The sequence below is a fragment of the Phyllobates terribilis genome, unplaced genomic scaffold (assembly GCF_046119375.1).
Source record: "Phyllobates terribilis strain yellow unplaced genomic scaffold, ASM4611937v1 Scaffold_5__5_contigs__length_657084704, whole genome shotgun sequence".
In the NCBI taxonomy this organism is placed as follows: domain Eukaryota; kingdom Metazoa; phylum Chordata; class Amphibia; order Anura; family Dendrobatidae; genus Phyllobates; species Phyllobates terribilis.
The window spans coordinates 203,047,302-203,063,594 of NW_027362765.1; the positions used below are offsets into that span (position 1 = coordinate 203,047,302).

The 16,293-nt window shown below is 48.0% G+C and overlaps 1 protein-coding gene across 3 annotated transcripts in view; it reads right to left on the reverse strand.

Moving 5' to 3' along the window:
* CHD6 (chromodomain helicase DNA binding protein 6) overlaps positions 1 to 16,293 on the reverse strand; it is a 108,213-nt gene that overhangs the window by 54,711 nt on the left and 37,209 nt on the right. For all 3 annotated transcript variants that reach the window (XM_073683732.1, XM_073683734.1, XM_073683731.1), the window contains exon 6: positions 5,101 to 5,166. In XM_073683732.1, coding sequence (XP_073539833.1) covers positions 5,101 to 5,166 — 66 coding nt within the window. The remainder of the gene's footprint in view (positions 1 to 5,100; positions 5,167 to 16,293) is intronic.

Below are 16,293 nucleotides of genomic sequence, written 5' to 3' on the forward strand. Positions count from 1 at the left end.
ATAAATCTTAGCAGAGGTTGGCTTCCGTGCCCTGATCATGGTTTCAATGACGTCCGGCGAGAAGCCTGACTGGGTTAAAACCCAAGTCTCAATGGCCACGCCGTCAAATTGAGGGCCCCTGAGTACTGGTGGTAGTACGGGCCTTGTGACAGGAGATCTGGGCAGTCGGGGAGACGCCAGGGGACGTCTGCTGTGAGCTGTACGATGTCGGCTTACCATGTACGTCTGGGCCAGTCCGGTGCGATTAGGATGGTTGGAACTCCCTCTTGCTTGATCTTCCTCACCACTCTGGATATCAGGGGGAGAGGTGGAAAAATGTACAGGAGCTGGAACTGGATCCAGTCCTGAACCAGTGCGTCCGCTCCTAGCGCCCGCGGGTCGTGTGTTCTGGCCATGAAGTTGGAGACCTTGGCATTGAAGTGGGATGCCATTAGGTCCACGTCCGGAGTCCCCCAGCGGTGGCAGATCTGGCGAAAAACTTTGGGATGGAGAGACCACTCTCCCGAGTCCATTCCTTGCCGGCTGAGGAAGTCTGCTTCCCAGTTGTACACACCCGGAATGTGGACAGCAGAGAGAACCGAACCTGTGTCTTCCGCCCAGTGGAGAATGTGTGTTACTTCTCACATTGCCTGGGTACTGCGGGTCCCCCCTGCTCTGTGGTGTAGGTGTACTGCGGGTCCCCCCTGCTCTGTGGTGTAGGTGTACTGCGGGTCCCCCCTGCTCTGTGGTGTAGGTGTACCGCACCCCAACCCGCCAGGCTCGTGTCTGTGGTCAGAACCTTCCATTGACCCGTGAGAAAGGATTTCCCTTTTGTTAGTGAGGTTGGCTTGAGCCACCAGTGCAGGGACCTCCTGGTTGACGACGTCAGCTGGAACTCCCTGTCGAGAGAAAAAGGGTTCCTATAAGGGTTGCTATTTTGTGCTGGTCGTGAGAGAGACCAGCCAGAAGAGTTCCGAAAGGATCGGAATCGAGTTTGGTTACGCTTCTTGTAAGTGCGTTTGGGCTTCAGTTGGGGGAGAGAGGTACTCTTACCTCCGGTGGCGTTGGATATCATAGGGTCCAACTGTTCACCAAAAAGTCGACCACTGAGGTACGGGAGGTGCGTGAGGGACTTCTTTGAGGCTGCGTCTGCTTTCCATTTCCGCAGCCAGAGGATACGCTGAATCGTGATAGCGTTTGATGCTATCCCCGCTGCACCCCTTGCAGAATCCAGAGCTGCATGAAGCATATAATCTGCTACAACTGCTATTTGAACAGCTTGGTCCGACAGCTCAGGAGCAGATACTTGGAGGCCAGCTTGTAAATTTTGGGCCCAAGCCAGGATGGCCTTGGCAGCCCAAACTGAAGCAAACGCTGGAGCCAGGGAGGCCCCTGCAGCCTCGAAAATTTGAACGAGCCATGCGTTCCACCTGCCGGTCTGCTGCATCCCTAAGGATCGAGCCATCTGGCAGTGAGAGGAGTGACTTTGCTGCTAGTCTAGAGACTGGGGGATTCACTTCAGGTGGATCTGTCCATTGTTTGGTGACCTCCTGTGGGAAGGGACACCACGCCTCCAGATAATTGCGATTGGTAAACTTCTTCTCAGGCTGTGAGAACTGCTTTTTAAGGATCGCCTTAAACTCTGGGTGGTCAAAGAAGACCTTAGGCGGCTTCAGAACTCCTTCACAGGAAATCTTGTGTCCGGGTGCCTCCGGGGGCGGATCAGAAATGTCCAGCACCCGATGGATGGATGAGATTACATCCTCAACTAGCGCTGTATTGCTAGGGGGGATTGGGATTAGGGACCCTTCAGTTTCCTTGTCTGAGTCGGAATCACAGATGTCTTCCGAATCCTGTGTATCACTAAGGCGTCTCCTGCTGGGTGAACCGGGGCAGAGGCCTTCTCTGGTCGGGGATGGCTGTGGAGATCTGCATTGTCTGTCTCTGGCAGGGGACGGTCTAGATGACCTGGGACTACGGTGTCTCTCCCTAGAAGGTGATGACCGTGTGGTATGGAATGACGCAGATGAACGTGACCTGTGGGCCACTTGATTCCTGACCTAGACATGGATGTGCCCGTGTCGTCATGTCCCTGAGTGGAGCTCTCCCTTTGCTGGGTAGCGTTCATAGCCGAGGCATGACTCTGCAGAGCCTGAAGTAATGTGGAGGTGAGGTTATCTATAGACTGCATCATAGATTGCGACATCTGAGTGACCCATTCCGGCGTGGCATTAGACACCGAAGCATTGGCTGGGGCTTCTTGGGGCTCCGGCACAGCAGTCTGGATGCAGTCCTGGCAGTGCGGGTATGTGCTGCCACTGGGGAGAGTATTACTGCAGGCTGTACAGAGTGCATAATAGCAGTACTGTCTCGTTCTCTTGGACCTTGAGCCCGGCATAGTGCACAGGGGTGGCTATGCAGAGGAGCTTATATAATTCACAGCAGAGGGAAAAAAACTCCAGCTGTGATCTTACCCCACCAGTGTGCCTCTAGGTCCAGCGCCGAACATCTACAGTCCTGTGCCTCCCCGGAGACTGGCAGGCCTGGTCTGTATCTGCCGACCGGTAACTGCAGGGTTAATTCTTTTTCCTGCAGCAGATAATGGCCGCCGGAGTAAAGTTTAAGGAAGAAGGGGGACGGAGAGCTTGAAAGGGCGGCAGTTTGCTGTGAAATCGCGCCAGTCTGGATCCGCCCCTTCTATGACACTGTAGAGTGTCATATTTGTCATCCGGGGCGGGCCGGGGGGCGGAGAGGGGTGGCGGCTTCGGCTAGGCCGGAGCCGCGGTCTAAATTAGATGCCTGATGCCCAAAGGGGCTCCAGGCCGGCGCGGAAGTCCGGGAGGGGACCGGATCTGAACCGGACCCCCCCCCCCCCCCCCCCGATTTAAAGGCAGGATAGCGGTTGGGGTATAAGCAGAAGGGGGGCCCTGTGAAGAGTCCTCCTGAGGCACCATAGTGCTGGTGCTGCCGCAGAGACAGGGCGCAGGGACCTGTGCCTGTGTTGTGCCATGCCTGCCTGCACTCCCCCCGGCCCCGACAGGAGCCCGCAGCAGGGCTGGGGTCCCTGGATTCAGCTGCAGTGTGCTGGCTACTGGGAGCTGCAGAGTGTTGCCTGTACAGGCCCTACTTGAGGCGTTTCAACCTAATGCCCCCAGAGGGGGATTAGGGAGGGTGCTGCTGTCACCATCAGGGGGCTTTAACCCTCGCCTCGACCTCAATCCAGAAACCAAAAGAAATTAGGGAAGGAGGGGGGTCTCGACTTCGAACCAGCACCCGAGGGGCTGGGGAAGGAGCGACATGGGGAATAGCCATCTCGACTTCAACTGTGGACCCCATAATAGGGGGCAGAGGAAGGAGCCATGCCGGGAGTCTCGCAGGAGACCCACTTTTCTTCATCTGTAATCCCGTCAGAGAAAACGGAGTAAAAGTTTTAGGTGTGCTTCCTATGCGACACTAAGCAAAAACTGGAGAAGGCTGACGCCGTCCAGGGGTGTATACTGCAGAGGAGGAGCCACGTTAATCTTTTTCAGATTATGCATAGTGTCGCCTCCTAGTGGACAGCAGCATAACACCCATGGTCCTGTGTCCCCCAATGAGGCGACAGGGTAAAAAAAATGTTTCCTGGAGATAAATATATTCAGTCATGAAAAAACAACGAAACCCTATTTGAATTCTATTGTTTTACGGAGCAGGAAATAATTGAAAGGGAATTTGTCAGCAGGATTTCAACTCGCAAAATTACAAATATGTGCATGTATCTTTCAAAGACAAGCCCGGCAATACCTTTACATGGCCAATCCATTCCTCCGTTACGGAGAAGTCAGCATTTGAATTGATATGCAAATTAATGTTAGATCTAAAGCATCTGTCACTCCAGCTCTAATTCCTGCCTCCTCCTGCTTGTCAGACGGCTCCTTTGCCCAAAGTCACACAGCATAGAGACAGGCAGTCAAGCAGTAGAAGGCGGTGCTTGGGGGGGGGAATAGAGTTGGAGTGACAGATGCTTCAGATCTACCATATCAATTTGCATATCAACTCAAATGCTGACTACTCAGTAATGGAGGAAAAGACTGGCCCTGTAAAAGGTATTGCTGGACTTGTCTTTGAAAGGGCTACATGCTTATATAAATAGTAAAATCCTGATGACAGATTGTGTAATTTAAAAAAAAGTCCATAGAAGGTCATAAAATTAAGGAAATAAGACTAATTATACATGTCTTTATCTAACAAACACTATCCTAAAATGCAGAAGCAGTGTGGAAAATTAAGTACACCTTTACCAATGCCATAAGAATTAGAGGGTAAGTAGGAGACGTGCTGCTAATCAAATGCCCTTAAAAGGGGTGGTCACTTTACCTTTATTTTAACAGATTTGTTGGGGACATGATTTTGCGTATGTTTACTATATAAAAGTATGATCGGTTCTCCGCCTGCACTTGTTAGTCCAGCTTTTCCAACAGACTGCAAAGCTCTCCTATTAATACAATGGCTGCTAGTAGAGGAACATGTGACCAGACCTGTCTATCAGCGTCATTTAATTAAAAAAAAAAAACTTCACATGGGAGAGTTTCATTTCAATTGGAGGAGTCTGATGGACTGGTCTGGTCATATGAGCCTCCAGCAGATGCCATTTTATGGACAGGAAAGCTGTTCAGCCTGTGAGTTGCACTAGCAAGTGGCAGGAGGAGAACCCATCATACCTATATAATAGTAAGTTGCACCCAAATCGTGACCCCAACACATCTGTTATAACAAAGATAAAAGTGATCAACCCATTTAATTAGTTGTTCATCAGCAACTGTTTGGCAGTTTGCAGGCCTGGAGCATTCAGGCATGTGTTAAAGGGGGTTGTCTAACATGTGCCATTCATTTTCTATGGAGTTGCTTGAAAAAGCAGAGTGCAATGCTCGGTAGTTTCATAGTGAATAAATGGAGCAGAGGTTGAGCTTTTGCTCAATTTTCATGGGGATAAAAAATCCCCGTTCTGCTGATTGGTGCGGGTCCCAGCAGTCAGACCCCCACTGGTCAACAAGTAATCACCTTTTCCTTGTACAGTTGTTAATTGGTTTTCACTGCTCAACCCCTTTAAGGGGTAAATGCATTGCTGCTATAGCGGCTTACCCCTTTCTGAACTATTCTTGAGGACAGAATTCTTTCAATTATGTTGGCATCATCTTCAGGCGGCTCCTACAATACAAAAAATAATAACATAAAAAAGGCGTGATATTATCGTTCCCATTAACTTTTTGTCAAAAATAAAATTTTTTGTATACATTCACACTACTATATATAGTTAAATGATAACAGATCCACTTATGTTTAGTTGATAAGAATATGCATATACGGTAAATACTACTGCTTGTTTGGAAGTTAGGGTGGAGAAATCACGTCAATAGATGGTACCTAGTTTAATCAGAATGGGCATGCGAGCCAAATTTTACAGTTGTGTTAGGTTGAATATTTTTAGAAAAAACATGCGATGCCTCGTACCAATTTTTCACATCTTTAGTTAGGAAAGAAAAGAGAATATAGAGCCAGATTCATTATTGCATTTTTCTTATCTAGTTTATGGTGTTTTTTTGACAAGTTTTTCAATTACACCCAATTCTTTTCTTTGTGTCTTTAAATTTATTCTCTGATTTCAGTTTTTTTTCCATTATGCTCACCATTGTGGTCAGGGTTTGGGGTTTCCAGAGGTTTTCAACTGGTTCACTAATTGCGACTTACTAAAAAGTTGCAAAATTTGGGCACAAATGTACCCCCATTTTCTCCCTGGAGTGATTTTATGTACAAGTATTTTGGCACAAACTTAGTAACATTTTGCACTAAAAAGTCGTAAAACAGGTTAAAGATAAAATTAAAGAGTATTTTTGATTTTGCGCAAAAGTTAAGAACTACATTTGCCATTTTGAAGAATTTGGTGCAAAAAATGTCAACAAAATGCAACAAGACAAAGAACGAAGTGAATTAAAAAAACAAAAGCTGCAAAAGATAAATTAGGCCATTAGTCTTTTTTCTCCCATTTTTTGGCTACTTTGATACGTGCGTCAAGAAACATTTAGAGCATTTTGCTAATGACTAATTGATGGATATGACAAGCTTTAGTCTTGGACGCACAACTATTTTGGTTGCTCATGACATGAGACCCAACATGCTATCACTCGATATTTATTACATTAAAATACAAGTAAAATATTTTTTTGACACTTAGGGGCCGATACATCAAAGTGCTTTCGCCAACAAACATTGCAGAGTTGCGCAAAAATGTTGCAGCTTTTTGCGTTAATACGCTAGTTTCGGGCATAGCTAGGGAGGGTTGGTACATAGCTACAAGTGCCGAGCAAATTCATGGAAATTGGCAGTGTTTCTTGCGCCATAAATGCTACTGCAGCCATAGGGGAGTAGGTGTACACCACTGGTAACATGTGGCAAATTAATTAAAATGAACCTGACAGCAGGTTTTGTTCTATATAATCTGATAGCAGGATGATGTATGGACTAAGAGATTGAATCCAGTGGTCTGTCACTTACTAGGCTGTGTGCTGTAGTTTCAATAAAATCAGTGTTTTATCAGCAGGAGATTATCACTACAAGACTAGGTGTCTTGTAGCCAACTGCTCTGAGTAACCCCATCAATGATTAGCAGCTTTCTGTCAATATACAGTGCACACAAAAAGCTGTGGGTTATACAGAGCTCAACATTCAGAGCACTGCTATATCTGTAGCAGAGAAAACAGTAATTTTATGAAAACTACTGTACCCAGTAAACTAAGTGATACATTACTGGAATCAGGGTTTCAGCTCCTATACCATGCTGCTTTCAGATGAGGCAGCAAAAACTTGGTGACAGATTCCCTTTAAGCTGCACGAGTCTCTTAATGACTTCCGCATATCTTATTCCTGCATGACCTTCAATAAGCCTGGAAAACGAAACAACAGTTTTAGTGAACTGGGGCTTGAGAATCCTTGGTCGGAGTTTAGGTCTTCACATGCCTTCTCATTCTGGTTGACAAGGGACTCCTTTGTAAATCGTTTACATAGGCATTTTGATCACATCCCTTTCTTGTCCTATTTCCTCTCTTTCTTTCCTACTTCATCCTTTTCTTTATATCTTTATTCGCTCAATCTGAGGATGTAATCCTACATATGTGCTGGCAAACTCTTTACACTCCCGATGTCTTGATTTGAGATGGACACTGGATTTTGTTATTTATTAACCCTAACTACCTGTTAAAGTGGCATGTATAGATAAGTTAATGTATACCTATGGTCTGCAACTCTGGCACCTGTAACCATCTCAGTTTTAGCCTCAAAAAAAGCTTTTGCTGAGCAATAAAGTCAATAGCAACTGCCCCAAATCACGGCAATACAGTGACCGGGTCCTATGTGCTGCATAATGAAATACAACCATATCAACTTATGCTCTGTTAACTTAGCGTATGTTCAACATTTGCGTATTGAGTAAGTCAGGACTAAGAGCTCCACAGCTTGAAACGCGTTGACTCGTGTCATTTTTATCTCCCTCCCCCACGTCACCCCTTCTCCCAATTATGTTTTTGCAAAAAAAAAAAAAAAAAAATTATCAAAGTTTTTAATAGTTTTTCATTAAAAGTCACGTTTTAACTTCTAATCATTGGTGGATGCTGGAACCCTCTGGGGGGTTTTGTTTTGCTCTCTACTACTGCCCAGCTGCCGGTCTGGAGCCTGTGTACCGCATTCTTCATATGGAGGCTTCACACCATCTGCACTTGGTGAGCTGAATATTTCCTTTTCTTCCCTCCCTAGGTTTTTGCACAAAGCACACGCCTTCATGAAGACTGGTGTGAACACCGGGCTCAAATAATTTGGCACCCGAAGGAGTATCTCACATTCTCAGCAAAACAAAAACTCCAAATAAAAAAAAAAAAATCTGATCGTTCTAAGACCAACACAAATGATCAAAATCAACACTGCAACAAAAGACAGAAAGTCAAACCCCTGACGAAGCTACAGCTCTGTAGCGATACGCGTGGGGATCTCTTTCCAGGCATATTTATTTATTGTGTCTATTTTGCAAGTTTCCTATGCTTACAGGTCTTTGGGGTGTTTTATTTGGCGTCACACTTCTTTCTATTTGTATCCAGCTTATTTGTTTTAGGAATACTTTCACTTGTTGACAGGTTTCTATAATGTGTCTTATTTTGTGTCACACGTTTTCTTGTCTTTCATTAGCGTATTTGAATTATTTTCATACACTTCAGACTGTGTCCTTGCAATATATTTCACTTTATTGACATCTCTTCATGTGATTATTGCATTTAGCTTCACACTTGTTTATTATTGCTTATTTGCATAATTGCCTGTTTTTTGGGTTTACTCTTTTTGGATCATTTTATTCATACCTTGTCTGAGTGTACATTCCTGTACTTTTTAATTGTTTTTAATGCTTGACAGTGTCTTTTCTGTTCCATAAAATTTTATATTTAAACTTATTCAATCCTTCTGTGCAACTTTTTGCTTCTTGATTGCACAATTGTTTTTTTGCACAGTATTAGTAGCTCCCTCATTCATATATATATATATATATATATATATATATATATATATATATATATATATATATATATATATATATATATATATATATATATATATATATATATATACACATACATACATACATACACACACACACACACACAATACAGACCAAAAGTTTGGACACACCTCATTTAAAGATTTTTCTGTATTTTCATGACTATGAATATTGTACATTCACACTGAAGGCATCAAAACTATGAATTAACACGTGTGGAATTACATACTTAACAAAAACGTGTGAAATAACTGAAAATATGTCTTATATTCTAGGTTCTTCAAAGTAGCCACCTTTTGCTTTGATGACTGCTTTGCACACTCTTGGCATTCTCTTGATGAGCTTCAAGAGGTAGTCACCGGAAATGGTTTTCCAACAATCTTGAAGGAGTTCCCAGAGATGCTTAGCACTTGTTGGTCCTTTTGCCTTCACTCTGCGGTCCACCTCACCCCAAACCATCTCGATTGGGTTCAGGTCTGGTGACTGTGGAGGCCAGGTTATCTGGCGTAGCACCCCATCACTCTCCCTCTTGGTCAAATTGCCCTTACACAGCCTGGAGGTGTGTTTGGGGTCATTGTCCTGTTGAAAAATAAATGATGGTCCAACTAAACGCAAACCGGATGGAATAGCATGCCGCTGCAAGATGCTGTGGTAGCCATGCTGGTTCAGTATGCTTCAATTTTCAATAAATCCCCAACAGTGTCACCAGCAAAGCACCTCCACACCATCACACCTCCTCCTCCATTCTTCACAGTGGGCATGTAGAGTCCATCCGTTCACCTTTTCTGCGTCGCACAAAGACACGGTGGTTAGAACCAAAGATCTCAAATTTGGACTCATTAGACCAAAGCACAGATTTCCACTGGTCTAATGTCCATTCCTTGTGTTCTTTAGCCCAAACAAGTCTCTTCTGCTTGTTGCCTGTCCTTAGCAGTGGTTTCCTAGCAGCTATTTTACCATGAAGGCCTGCTGCACAAAGTCTCCTCTTAACAGTTGTTGTAAAGATGTGTCTGCTGCTAGAATTCTGTGTGGCATTGACCTGGTCTCTAATCTGAGCTGCTGTTAACCTGCGATTTCTGAGGCTGGTGACTCGGATAAACTTATCCTCAGAAGCAGAGGTGACTCTTGGTCTTCCTTTCCTGGGGTGGTCCTCATGTGAGCCAGTTTCTTTGTTGCTCTTGATGGTTTTTGCAACTGCACTTGGGGACACTTTCAAAGTTTGCCCAATTTTTCAGACTGACTGACCTTCATTTCTTAAAGTAATGATGGCCACTCGTTTTTCTTTACTTAGAATTTGTATTATAGCAAGAAAAAAGCAGCTAACAGTCTATTCAGTAGGACTATCAGCTGTGTATTCACCTGACTTCTGCACAACACAACTGATGGTCCCAACCCCATTTATAAGGCAAGAAATCCCACTTATTAAACCTGACAGGGCACACCTGTGAAGTGAAAACCATTTCCGGTGACTACATCTTGAAGCTCATCAAGAGAATGCCAAGAGTGTGCAAAGCAGTCATCAAAGCTCTTTTGTTGTGCCCGCTGCCCCCTTTTTTTTTTTCCTTCAAAAGACACCATCAGTATTGCTAAGCAAAATGGCAAGCATTAGCTGTGGAAATGTAAAGTACATCACCTAATGGGCTCAAGAGTGCCCACAGTGGTAAATGTAAATTTGGTGGGAGATTGTTCTCAAGCTCGCACCGTTATTGGTGAGAACTCAATTCTAAAGCATACCAAGACATTGTAGAGAATCGTGGCAACACTTTGATTTGTGCATAGGAACAATGTCATAATGAAAATATTTTACAAAGTCCAAAAATATAGTGTACAATGTTGGATACAGAAGATCATGACTAGTTGGCACATAGCTTTACCACAACCCTTTTATTTTGGGGGAATAAGAGTCCTACCTGAAAATCCATGCAATACAATAGCCAACACCAGTGCTTAAACTGCCTAATATATTTGTGGTTACATTGAGGCACAAAGGAGAACAGGGAAAGTGCGGAACCTCCAGGTAGAGTTACTTCAGTTAGTTTTGCACATACACAACATATGCGTACCAACCTGATATACAGTGGCAACTAAAAGTTTTGATTTTTTTTTTTTTAAAGTGTGATTACTTCTGTCTGGATGCCATTTCCCAGGTGATGAATTGAAAGTGCATGAAGTTGTCATCATGCAAGACCTTCATTTTAACCAAGATGTTTTTCAAGATTGGTATGATCATTTAATTAAAGAAAACTGACTGCCAAAAGTTTTGCATATACTATTTATTGATTACAACATAGAGAGTAATTCATTGTTGACAATGCCATAACTTAGTATTCTGTAGCAGAACCTCTTGCTTTTATTACTGCACTACACTGACGGGGCATTGAAGCCACTAGGGTATTCAAGACATCTTGAGGGATTTTACTCCATTCCATTTGCAAATATGCAAAAATTCATCTTTATTGCTACGGGTACGGGCCCCAACTCATCTCAAAGGTGCTCTATAGGGTGTAAAGACGGATTTTGGTAAGACCTTACCTGTAAAATCCTTTTCAGCGAAGGAAGGAAGGGAGACACAGATCCATTACTAGTGGGTAGGCGGAGCCCCACAGGATAGTTCACCTCAGATTAGGAAAAGTGACGACCGGCCCCTCCAGCTTAGGCTCCTCCTACTCCCATGTCCTTCAGTCCGTACACAAGCTAAGGAAGAGCAGACAACACCAGCGGAACAACACAACCCCTTCCGAAAATTCAGAAATGCGAGAGAACAGGTTATGCATATAACAGAAAAAACACACAGTCCCAGGCACTACTCACTGGACCTGACAACTGCGATGAGCTGGCAATGCTGGAACAGAGCCCTAGTGCGCCGACCCCCGCCCAGATGACCGCCATCAGAGAGGAGTCGTGCCGCATCTGGAAAACAATAATACACTTCTGCCAAGGGAGGGTGCTGTGTCTCCCTTCCTTCCTTCGCTGAAAAGGATTTTACAGGTAAGGTCTTACCAAAATCCGTCTTTCAGCAGCAGAAGGGAAGGAAGGGAGACACAGATCCATTACTAGTGGGACGTCCCAAAGCAGTCCAGAACTCAAGTGTGGGAAACAGTGGCAGAATCGCCAACACCCCAAAAACTTAGGCAAGCGCGCAACAAGCGCCAAAACTAGATAAAGAGATAACCTAAACCACCGCCGCCTGCAGGACCCTGCGTCCCAAGGCCGCATCGGCGGAAGCACTCACGTCCACTTTATAAAATTTAGTAAAAGTGTGAACGGAGCGCCAGGTAGCCACCCGGCAGAGCTGCGCTGCCGAGGCCCCCTGACGAAAAGCCCACGACGAACCAACAGCTCTCGTGGAATGAGCTCGAACCTTAACCGGACAAGGCTCGCCCTTGAGCCGGTACGCCTCCAGGATAGCCGAACGTATCCACCGAGCTATAGTGTCCTTGGAAGCCCGCTGACCACGCCGACGACCAGCAGGAATCACAAAAAGAGAGTCCGACTTCCGAAACCCTTGTGTGATTGTAAGATAGAACTTCAAAGCCCGCACCAAATCCAACGAGTGCAAGGCTCGCTCCTTTGGACTCTTCGGATTCAGACAGAGGGAGGGCAACACGATGTCCTGATTGACGTGGAAACGCGACACCACTTTAGGCAGAAAATCGCCACGGGTACGACGCACCACACGATCCGAGTGGAACTCCAGAAAAGGGGGCGAGCAAGACAGTGCCGCCAACTCAGAAACCCTTCTCAAAGAGGTGACCGCCACCAGGAAGGCCACCTTCCAAGAAAGCAAGTAAAGCGTAGCTGAATCCATAGGCTCAAACGGCCCATGCTGAAGAGCCTCCAAGACTAGATTGAGCCGCCAAGGAGCCACAAACGCCCTCCGAGGCAGAAACTGACGTGCAACCCCGCAAAAAAAAAAAAGCACATCCCTGCGCGAGGCAATAGCCTTCCGAAAAAGCACGGATAGTGCAGATACCTGACCCCGCAAGGTACCAACCGCCAGACCCTTGGCCAAACCACATTGCAGAAAAGCCAAGAAGTTGGGAATGGAAAAAACCCCCGGGTTCCTTGACGATCCAGAACACCATGAATAGAAGGCCTCCCAAGTTCTGTGATAAATCCTAGTCGTAGCTGGACCTCTGGCCGCCCACAAGGTGGCAATGACCTCGGCCGAAAACCCACGACGGGTCAAGATCTCGGTTTCAAGTGCCACGCCGTCAAACGAAGCGACTTCAGGTCCGGATGACGAATGGGCCCTTGGATTAACAGGTCCGGGCGAAGAGGCAGTGGAAACGGAGGCGCCGCCAGAAGAGACACCAGCGTTGAATACCACGCCCTCCGCGGCCAATCCGGCGCCACCAAAATCGCCGGAATTCGTTCGAGTTTGATCCGCCGGATCACCAGAGGAAGTAAGGATACCGGCGGAAACACGTAGATCAGCTCGAACTGGTCCCACGGGGCCACTAGAGCATCTACCGCCACAGCCTCCGGGTCCCTGTACCTGGACATGAACGTCGGAACCTTGGTGTTCAGCCTGGATGCCATCAAGTCCACCTGGGGAGTCCCCCAACGGGAGCACAGCAGTGCAAAAACTTCCGGATGAAGACTCCATTCTCCGGGATCCACCTGCTCGCGACTGAGGAAGTTCGCCGTGATATTCAGCACTCCTGGGATGTGAATCGCGGAGATGGCTGGAACCCTGGACTCTGCCCATACCAGGATCCGAGAGACCTCCATCATGAGTCTGGAACTCCTCGTCCCGCCCTGATGGTTGATATACGCGACAGCTGTCGCATTGTCCGTCTGAATCCGGACCGGCAGACCGCTCAAAGGGACCGTCCAAAGTCGGAGGAAGAGAAATATCGCTCTCAACTCCAGGATGTTGATCGGCAGAGACGACTCCTCTGACGACCAGACCCCCTGAACCCAGAGATCGTTCCAAACCCCCCCCCCAGCCAGTCAGGCTGGCATCGGTGGTAATGACCGACCACCGGGGGAGGAAGGATTTCCCCAGGGATAAAGTCTCCGGACGTAACCACCATCCAAGAGACTCTCGCACCCTGCGGGAGATACCGACACAGCGATCTAGCGAAGCCGGCGATCGATCCCAACAGGTCAGAATAAGATCTTGGAGACCCCGGGAATGAAATTGTGCAAACGGTACCGCTTCCATTGCCGCCACCATCAGACCCAGGAGGCGCATACACTTCCGAAGGGACATCGCCATCACTGACCTCATAGTCTGGACATGGTGACGAAGGTTCGCTTGTTTGTCCGGAGGCAGGGACACCACTGCTCGTACCGTGTCGAAATGCATCCCCAAGAACAGGATTGACTGCGACGGCTCCAATGACGACTTCTTTCAATTGACCAGCCACCCGAAGTCCTCCAGGTGCTGAAGGGAGAGATCGCGAGCTGTCACCGCCTCCTCCGCTGTGGGCGACACAATTAACAGGTCGTCCAGGTAGGGGAGAATCGTAACTCCTTGCCTTCGAAGGAGCGCCATGAGCGGCGCCAGAATCTTTGTAAAAACCCTGGGCGCCGAGGCCAACCCGAATGGTAGGGCCACAAACTGGTAATGGGCCTGACCTATGGCGAAACGCAGGAAGCGCTGGTGAGCCCTGCCGATAGGGACATGCAAATAGGCGTCTCGGATGTCGATCGATACCAAGAAACCGTACTGTGACAGGGCCGCCACGACAGAGCGAAGAGACTCCATACGGAATTTCCGGGTCCGGACATGAACATTCAATTCTTTGAGGTCCAGAATGGGGCGAAACTTGTCCTCCTTTTTGGGGACCACAAAAAGGTTGGATTAAAACCCCCTTCCCCGGTCCTCCGGCGGAACCGGAACCACCACACCCTGCTGCAGAAGAGAGTCTACCTCCTGCAGCAGTGCGGCAGCCAGCTTGGGCTCGGACGGGATGCTTGACTGACGAAACCTGTCCGGGGGTCGAGAATGAAACTCTATGAAAGCCTGCCGACATAACCCGCGTCGCCCAAATCGACCCGAATTGTCGCAGACGACCTCCCACCCGAGAGCCCTCGAGAGGGTTCCTGGCGTCAGTCCGCCTTAGCGGGCTTTTTGTCAACCTCCCGTTTGTCCTGACGGAAATGTTGTTTCCAGGGAGTACGGGATTTCTGGGTGGTCTTTTTTCCGGAAGATGAGGGACGACCCGATCTCCAAGAGGGCTGACCGAACCGTCCCCTGGGCCGAAAGGACCGACGACAACTACCGGCACTTGACTTGCCAGACGTAGAAGCCGCTGCTTTCCGCTGCGGCAAAGCCGAATCCTTGGCCTTAGCAATCAGCTCCGTGAGGTCCGAACCAAAAAGCTGACCGCCCTTGTACGCCAGACTCAGCAAACCTTGTTTGGATACTGCGTCTCCAGTCCACTGTTTAAGCCACAGTGCTCTCCTGACTGTGACTGCCGAGGATTGAGCCCTGGACAGAACAGAAGTAGTATCCAGCACTGCGTCCCTGCCATATCGGGCCGCCTCTTCCAACAGCTGGAAGAGCCTTTCCACCTGAGACAGCGGAGTCCCATCTTGCCACGCCGTCCGCAGCTGATCCAACCACCGCAGAGAAGCCTCCCTAGCCCACATGGCCCCCAAGGCCGCTCGGAATCCATGACCCGCGGCCTCGTAGATGGACTTCGCCGCTAACTCCGTCCTTCTGTCCAGCGGTTCCTGTAGACTCGCCTTCCCTTTAACAGGAAGCAAAGAGGATTTGCTCAGCTGAGACAATGGCACGTCCACTTCAGGAGAGGGGACCCAATTAGCGATAGTCTCCGTTGAGCAGGGATACAGGGCATCAAAAAACCGCATCCTCTGGAAGCGTTTATCCGGACACAGGCGTTCCTTCTCCACCGCCTCGTTAAGTTCATCGTGCGCCGGCAGCGTCGAACGAGCCTGACGCGACTCCTGATACAGCCGGGCCGACTTGCCAGGGCGCCTCGTCACCTCTTCAGACAGCTGTAACGCTTCCCGCATAGCCCCAATAAAAGCGTCAACGCGGCCCGAAAGCGAAGCAGAGCGACCCTGCCGATCCTCTTCATCAGAATCGGAGATCTCACCAGCAGAGTCTGACGGTGATTCCGAAGCCTCCGACGCACTGCGCGGAGGAGACAACGCCACCACAGGCCTGTGGCGCTTCTTGCCTCGTGATGTCGGTTGGGACTTAGCTGATACCCAATGACCCAGGAGGTCAGACAGTCTGTCAATGGAGCGAGTGAGCGCCTCCACTTTAACATCACTGAGACCCCCGACCAGTGTCGGACTTGATGCCGTCGAAGACCCCGGCGTATCAGATACGCGTGACCGATCTTGAAGCGGACCGGGAGAGAGATCCGTGCCCCCTGGTCCCTGATCCGACATGCCCCCACACAGTTGCGAGCGTCGCGGATAAGGCGGCAATAACCCCTTACAATGGGTACAGAACCGAGGATGTGTGATTCCGTTACCACAGCCTGTTCCTACACAAAAAAAAAACCAAGCACTGAAGGGTTAAAGCTCCTCCTTAGAGGGAGAAGAGCTACCCCAGCTGCCTGCAGAGCCAAAGTTAACCTAACAGACTAGGGTCCAGAAAGGGTTAACTGCCCTGATGAGGCCAGACCCTCAGAAGGGGTTAATGCTGCTGACCACGCAAAACACCTTTGCCTTAAAAGGACAGCGGTGTGCGAGTCCCAGAGCCTCCTCAGCGGGGAGGTAGCAGCGCCGGATATAGCACACCCTGTCTGCCT